Genomic DNA, 8,916 nt, shown 5'->3' with positions numbered 1-8,916 from the left:
TGTACGAGATTCGATGCGGGCTCGCCTGAGGGCACTAAGCTCACAAATCAATGATTTGTACGGGAAATGTGAAAGCTGGATATCATGTTAATATGATGTTTTTGGTTTTTGGTAGTTCGATAAATTATAAAACGTTAAGCGTTTCTTATTGTGAAAGTGTTTTCCTCACATATTCATATTGCGTTGTATGAACCTATCAATGTTATATTTGAAAATATTAAAAAAAATTTCTGAATTTATTAGGCCATAAAAACACTTTTGATCAAAATGATCTGAAATTTAGTAAGCAGAGATGTCAAATCCAATTTGGCAAAACATAGTCGCCTATATCTTAGTTAGCCCAGCGTTTTCATTTTCTCACCTTCGCTGAAAATGTCAAAGATTTCCATCGGTATGAAAAACAGCTGGCAGCCACGTCTACCTCAGAAATCCTGGTGGATACGGTTGTATCGTTTAAGGTGTATGTCTGGTAACGCTGAGGCAGCTAGACACCTGAATGGCTGCCAGCCATGTTGTGCCCTCTGGCAGCCGTTAGTCAGCAGTTTGGCAGCCAAGCCAATGCGGGCTCGCACCAAAGTGCTAGAGCAGAGCTAATAAATTCTCTGAGGTGGATGCAGAATGCAGATACTTTCACAGGGGCGTACACACCGGTGAGCACTATGGTGTATGGTTTGCGTATAATCAAGCGTATAACTAACGTACACTCAAAATAATAATCATATTATAGTTACGTGAAAAGTTATGTGAATATTTTCCACCCTACTTTTCACGTAGGTTTTAATGGACTGGCATTTAAAAGCTGTTTAATGCATAATCCAGTAAAAGTTACGTGTTCCATAGGTAAAATGTAATGTACTGTTCATATCACATTTATCTATCAGTTCATATCAAATTTAGATACCAGAAATTACTATTTTATATATTGGTTGCAGTCAAAAGGAAGATTTTGCTATATATATCTGTGAAATGAAAAATGCCATGAAATATAAAACATTTATTTCATAAAATTGTCATATAATTCCAATGGCTTAAAAAGCAACTAATAACGTCGTGGTATCTCAAATCGACAAGCCTCCAGAAATCGTTTTTGTTGTCACTGCCATCCAACCGAAGCTGAAGTCGAGATCCAAGAACTCCCACAACACTATCGATGCAGGTTGAAGTCGCATTACATGGTTCCAGTGTCTCTAGCTTCATACCGACGGCCTGTTTGAAGCATTCGGCAGGAGCGGGTAAACTTCCGGACTCACGCAGGCACTCGGTCCAGTTGAACACATGGAAACTTTCATACTGGAATGGTCCGGTCGATGGAGTAAAAAATTTCAATTAAATAACTTTTCTCGCAAATATTTACACTACTTACACTTCGAGGGCCACTGCTCGCCATTTTCAAAATCGAGTTTTTCACACTGAAAATTCACGTAGATTGTTTGACGTTTGGTCAATTCACGTAAATCTTATGTGATGACTCTATTCATTTTAGGGGATGTTCGTATAACATTCATTTTCGTCACGTAAAATATTCAATTTGACATTTGAAACCATTCTACGTGATTTTTCAAGTGAATCGAACGTGAATTTTTATTTGAGTGTAGGACACACAAAATCAGCAAAATAAAACAATTTATCGTTGAATTTTCGTTTTTTCTTGCAAATTTTTCATAGCAAGGCCAGTTCTACTCTGTATCAATTGAACTTCACAGAAGTGTTCGCTCACCATCACGCGTCATGGATCAAATGGGTGTATTTAGGCGAGAGCACGAGAGAGCGATTCGTGCGAAGAGAATGTGATTCTCTCGCACCAGCTTCTTTCAACACAAGCACGCACTCAAAGTCTGTCTAGTGTCTTTGACACTGAGAAGAAGTGCGCTTTCCTCTTTGTGTTGGGCACACCAAATGTATCCGCAGTGTGCAATTGTATCACTCAAGTGAAATGCCATCTCTTGTAAGAATGTGAGGAAATTATTATATTTTCACTACCATTCCGATGATTTTCATTTAAGAAGAATATGTTGTAATTTTAAAAAAATCGGTGCACACAAGAAACATTTATTCGAAGGTGCTTGAAAATTTCAAAACAAAGAATTTCCCAGATATGAAAACAGTACCCATAAATATCAATCAAACATACCACGGAAAGTTACTGAATCATTGATGATCGATGTTTTTACCAAATTTTCACACGTTTTTGTATGTTACTATTCGATTCATAAGAAAAAAAAGAATCCTGCATGTTGTTCGAATCTTCAAGCAAAATCTGAAAATTATCACCATCGCTTAGTTCAAAGCTCGCCACTCGGGCAGCGCAGCGATCTCAAAAGAGTTGGTTGGATTCTTCAATTGGATTGTTCAATATTTGAAACACAGATTAAACGCTGCTGGGGCTGCCAGTTTATTTTGTTATAAATTCTAGACTTAAATTTTAAAACTGACATAAATTATGCATCTAGAACTAGAACACTCCTGAACATGCCCTTAGGGTGGCGAAATGGTAGCGCGTATATGCACGGAATCAGACCCTGTCAGCTTGGAGCGAAATCAATCTTCAGTTCAGCAACGCCATCGCACGGTGTCACATTCAACATATCATGTTAATTGTATGGGTACGCAGTGCTGCTATTTTGGCGCGCACGAATTTGACATTTCTCTTCCCTACTTCTGTGTACGAGATTCGATGCAAACTCGCCCGAGGGCGCCATGCTCGCAAAAAACGTTGTTGCCAATGATTTGTTCGGGAAATGCGAGAGCTGGATATTTTGTTATATGATGTCTTTGACGGAATGCATAAGAACGCAGGTTCGAGTCCTGTCTCTGAGCGCATCTTTTTCCAAAAAATCATCTTTTCTATAAGTTTTTCATTCATTTGGCGTCTCCAATATATGTTTTCACTCAGTTATGACGCTTGCGGGTCTTTCTCGTGCTTGGAAGACGGTTTGATGCAGCGAACGACATTGTATTGTCGCGTTACCAACTGGGTAGGTATGAAATGTAAAAAATGACACGTTTCATTCAATCAAAGCCTATCAGTAAATTAATTATTAAAAATTATTAAAAGACTTTTTCATATTTTCTTCCATTGAAATTATTGTATTTAATGCCGTGTGTACTTCTGCAGGCGAACATTACCCAAAGATACCATATTGACAAGATATCCAGCTCTCACATTTCCCAAACAAATCATTGGACACATAATTTTTTGCGAGTATGGCACCCTCAGGCGAATCCGCATCGAATTTCGTACATAGAAGTAGGGAAGAGAAATGTCGAATTCGTGCGCGCCAAAATAGCAGCACTATGTGCCCATTCGATTGACAGGATATGTTGAATGTAATGCCGTACAATGGCGTTGCTGAACTGAAAATTGATTTCGCTCCAAGCTGACAGGGTCTGGTGTACCGTAACAATGTTGGAAGTAAAAGAATGTAGCAATTCATATAATATGTCAACCTATGAGATTTTAGAAGTGTGAAGTTTTATTCGTATTCATGTCGTCCAGGTATATCTCTGACATTTCCTTTTCACTTTTTATACTGGAAATTCACGTATATTGTTTGACATTTGGTCACTTCACATAAATTGTATGTGATTTTAGGGGATGTTCGCATATCATTCATATTCGTCATGTAAAATATTCAGTTTGGCGTTTGAAACCATTTCACATGATTTTTTAAGTAATTCGAATGTTTTGTGTGAGTATAGAGTATCTGCAAGTAAAGTGACGACAGCTTTTCGTTTGGAACAAACAATATCGTTCCAAATGAGTAAGCGATTTTTCAAATACAATACAAAGTTTACGAACACAGCTCGCTTTCACATATCTTCCAAGTCAGTCGATAAAACAAAACCGAAATGAGTGAACCAAACGAACAGAAGCTACCGCCGACACGAAAGAATATAATTCTTGTTGACTTCAGGCAGTGCAAAATTCGACCTTCGATACGAGAACTTGAAGGTTTGCTTAAGGAGCAAATGCATCTTGACATTAAACGTGTGCATTTACTTCAATGCAATAAGACAAATAATGTTGTTTACATCCAGTTTTATAAAGAGTTGGATGCAATACAATTCGCAAAAGACAATAATAATGTGCATTATGTGGAGCACGAGAACATTAAGTACAACCAAAGATAAACTCAAGATGGAATAGTCTATGATTTCTCATGTACCATTCAAATAGGACCCCTCGATGATTTCGGTTCACCGTCAGTTGTACTTCAATTATTATTTGAAACAAAACAACAAGCGTTGAATCGCTACTTGCGTCGTAACTATGACAATGTTTGTTTATGTAGAATTAATCTTAATTTGCAATATGATAGAAATCGCGGTATTTTGCTGCATATCGAGTGGATATTGCAACAGGAAAACAAAAATCAATTAGAATTATTGCTAAGAATATGTTCAATTTGCAATATTCTTATCTTACGAAGCATTAAAGTGAATGGATGTTTTATGCGGTATGTTTACTTCCTTCCAAACAAGTATTGTTGCTATGGAATATTACCGTCATTTTCAAATGTTTATCGACGCTTATTAACGAAGGGTCAACAAAATTACACTATTACAAAGTTCACTGGTTCACGATTACTGGTCCGATATTTTTCGATGGATTGTATGGGACATTGTAATCTTGAGTTTATCTTTGGTACAACATTCCAGTATATATGGAAGATAGTGCTATAGAAGTGCGTGTGCGTGATCTTCCCTCAAGCGTCACCGATTCATATATTCGCAAAACTATGTCCCAATACAGAGAGATTCTCTACCGAAAAAGAAAAGAGGAAGAATTTTTTCCCCGGTATTCTAAATGGCGTACGTTTATTACGCATACACTTGAAGAAGGCTATACCTTCTTATGTGATTTTTGGTCAAGATACAAGAATTCCGTGCAAATCACTTGTTACCTATGACAATCAGATGGCCACATGTCAATATTGCCAAAAAGCTGTTCACTACGGTAAGCCATGTGATAAACTGGACAAGGAGACAACTACACCAAAGGACAGCGGTGCTTCCTTCACACCAACCCCAAACAACCCCAGTACACCTGTGACAGTCACCAACAACAATGAAGCATCCCCTTCAACGAATCCATCATCATCCCCTATAGAACAAAGTACACCAGCTGCAGTTAACAACTTACCCTCCAACCAACCAGCAATTGCAACCAATGTACAACAAGGTGCATCTACAGCAACTAGCAACGAAAAGAGGACGGAAATCGACAACAATACCATCGATGCGGCAATGGATGACGAGACGAACCACGAACGAAGTACCCTCAATCCTCGCAGGAGGAAAATGGAAGCTCATCTCCACCTAGAAAAAGGGTGACAACGAGATCCAACTCAAAAAATAAAATAAAATTATTTAAAAAATCGGCTCAATCGCCCACGTAAAGGTTGTAAAGGCCTATTTGCCTGAGTAAAAATATCTTTTAAATGAAAAAAATAAATTCTATTCGGATTATTTGAATTGTTGCCAACATTATAGATGAGAGGTCATCACCCTACTTACAGACACTCTAGCACAAAGAACTGATATCCAAGATAGTGCAAACTTTTTAAAAAAGCTGTGTAAAGCATGCAAGTAAAAATCCGTTTAAAATCACCGTTGCGTACGACATTGTACGCATGAATTACCATTGTATGAAAGTTCGATCGCAAGAGCCTACTACGAATTACAAGACTACTCAAAGCGAATTGTTACTTGGTGATTGCTTCTTAAAACAATCGTGACTCTGGTTCTGTTTATTATATCGGGTTTTCGAACCCAACCAGCGCTAATCAACATCAAAGCAGCCGCATTCATGTACCTAACACATAGGCTTGCGGGATCTTATTGATATAACGTCTAATCACCAAACGGGTGTCACTTATATACTAATTATTATTTTTACTATGACACTGATAATACTAATTAACAATTAAATAGACAAGTTAACTAATTAGAAGCATTTTTATACGGCTCGTGTTATCGTATTAATGTAGTAGCCCCCAACATCCGAGTGAAAACTGCAGCAATGAATAACTGGTTGCACAGTATATTTATCAATAGGTATATAAGAATTTGAAAATCAATTCTTAACGCAGTTATGTTGTTAGCATTCGAACTGACAATGAAAATTTTATCTTTATTTCTTTTGCACGACTTTTTACTAATTAACTTTGTTCTTGGGGACTATTACACTCCGAATGAAGATGTTGGTAAGTGAAAAAATATTTTCAAGAACATTTATCTACACGTTCTTACTTGTTCCATCATGAATAGGTCAAAAGTTATCCGGATATGATCCGAGTAATGACAAAAGGTATCCGTTTGAATTTGGAATCGGCTACTATTACCAAGGTGACATAATGCTAGTTCCACCAGAGAATGGAAGGGTTTCAATACCAGATACATTAACTTCGTACATTTGGCCAAATGGGACAGTGCCATACGTCATAGTAGGAAACTTTTGTAAGTTTTTTTTTTATCCAAATCAATACAAGAGTGTTAAATTAATTATGAATTGCCCAATTTAGCTGAAAGCGAAAAAACTACCATTCGTAATGCTATGGATATGTACAAACAATACACTTGCGTTCGATTTGTACCGCGAACAGCAAACGACAATTTGTTTGTAACAATAGGAAATAATGACACAGGATGTTATTCTTATATTGGCAGACAATCGAATAATCAGTATAACTACATAAACCTACAGACACCACAGTGTCTGATGGCGGTTGGAACACCGGTGCATGAGATGATGCATGCACTTGGGTTCTATCATGAGTTTGTACGGCCAGATAGGGATCAATACATTACAATCAATCGAAGTGCATTACTACCCGAACTCCAATGTTAGTAAATACTTCGATATAATTCGTACAACCTAAACTTATAATATATTTGTCAATATTTCTTTAAAGCCGATGAAATATATAATAATAATTTTGCCAAATTACAACCTGAGGACGGACAGACATATAACATTCCTTACAACTATGGTAGTGTAATGCATTATTCACGATATGCCGGAGCCCAAAGTCGTAAATATCCTGTTTTGATCAACAAGGTATAGCTTAATTACTCTCAATTGAATGTATACTGTACAAAGAACTTTTGATTTAGCAACCGTGGGTCGGAGATTTCGGAAATGAGAATGGATTTGCTGCGACAGATGTAATGGAAGTTAACTATCGGTACAATTGTACAACCAACAACAAAATACCAAGACCTATTACTGGAATGTTTGGATAACTTCGTTTAAAATTGTTAAACATCCAATAGATAACGAATCGTTACAAATAAATCAGATTTATTGAGTAAATGTTTGTTTAGTATAAAAATTTTCATTACTGTCTTTGGTCATGTAGATCCATGGTTTCCGGTTTTGTATACACAGAAAGTAGCGACCAAAAAGTTGAAAATGGAACTTTTACCGCTATCACGCATTAACCCATTATGTTCTCGCGAATCTTTCAACACCTGTTTACTGTGTAATTTTAACATCTAGCAATTCCACCGTAACATCAGCTGACAATGTAATTCTAATTTCTTCATTTGTCAACAGAACTATGAATTTATGTTACTACATTTAGTATATATTATTTTTGAGAACGCCCGGGTTATTATGGGTTAATACATACGCTAATAAGAAATACATAGGCTCAACCCTAATAACGGTCGCCCTGCAGAGAAACACGCAACGACAATGCAAGATCGAATCGCAAGAAAAGCAAATGTGTAACACCGGAGAAAATCACGTTCTATTCAGTTTATTTATCGATAGAAGTTAGCGGCATCTACCGGACACAAAACGAGAATTTCGTACACAGCTGATTTCTGCTATTTTCAAAAAAAAATCAGGAGCGTTCTATACTTATGAAATAAACTGAATTGTTTTTTTTTGTTTTATAATTTACCATACTAATAATTAAAAAAACTACAAGGATGGGGCTGGGGTTGTTCGCAGCCATTGAAGTGGAACAAAATTTCTAATGGTCTACACTCAAACAATTGAATTAATCGTTACTTTTTTGAATCCGTAATTGCGCAATAGTCTGCTTAGATTGATTTTGATTAGGAACCAACACCGAACATTGTTTGTCTTGATTTATATTTATTTAATAGCCGACGAAATTACATCAATATCCCAAATGTATGCAATTATATCTTCGTACATACTTGCGATACGGATTTCGATATATAAGTTTCTCTTCGCCAAGCTTGTGTTCAAGTTTTGTATGTACGCAGTTATTTTTATAGCGTTAAATTTCTCTACCATTTCGATTGAAGCGATAAACTTTTTCTCATTATTAATCTCATATTATATTAATTAGAAATTAATCTTAAGCACTCAAATTTTACCCTGGGGTAGTTGCAAATTTCTCAGGCGAAAACGACATAACATGAAATTTCATCTGAACTCGACTGACACAAGATCAGAGCATACCAATTAAAGCTTCAAATCGTTTTATGGCACTCTTTGTCTGGCAACAACCTCCCTCTAGCATGCTACGCGTAGGACTGAAACGTGAGCTATAATTTAACTTATATTTATAGATTCGCGCCCTTCCAACAGCTTCGCTTTTGCATCGATTGACCAATCAGAGCGATGCTTTCCCATTTTTTTGAATAAATATCTGTTTATTAATCTTATTTTTGTGTATTACATCAACATTTTACAGTACAAGTGTTTTGATCCTTTGGCCTTTCATCTTTGTTGTTCATACGATCCGTTTTTAATAATAGGTGTTTTAGTTACTCTTGTTTTACATACGAATGTTTAATCATAATATTTATTTTGATTATTAATAAAATATCTACCTACTTATAATTATTCCTAACCTAATACGTACAAATTTTGAATTATTTGTATTACATAGATAGAGCACCTCTCTTCAAATTTCGTGCAGTATTGTTCGAATT

General features: G+C 36.3%; 1 protein-coding gene across 1 annotated transcript; it reads left to right on the top strand.

Moving 5' to 3' along the window:
- The first annotated feature begins 6,118 nt into the window (after positions 1-6,118).
- Positions 6,119-7,278, top strand: LOC131434104 (hatching enzyme 1.2-like). Its single transcript, XM_058600749.1, has 5 exons — positions 6,119-6,206; positions 6,271-6,459; positions 6,525-6,845; positions 6,915-7,060; positions 7,117-7,278. The coding sequence occupies exons 1-5, from the start codon at positions 6,119-6,121 to the stop codon at positions 7,243-7,245; spliced, it is 873 nt and encodes a 290-aa protein (XP_058456732.1). The 3' UTR covers positions 7,246-7,278.
- The last annotated feature ends 1,638 nt before the right edge of the window (positions 7,279-8,916 follow it).

This window comes from Malaya genurostris, chromosome 3 (genome assembly GCF_030247185.1).
Source record: "Malaya genurostris strain Urasoe2022 chromosome 3, Malgen_1.1, whole genome shotgun sequence".
NCBI classification, from domain to species: domain Eukaryota; kingdom Metazoa; phylum Arthropoda; class Insecta; order Diptera; family Culicidae; genus Malaya; species Malaya genurostris.
The sequence above is the reverse complement of the archived record's forward strand: the minus strand, read 5'-3'. Positions and strand labels throughout refer to the sequence as shown.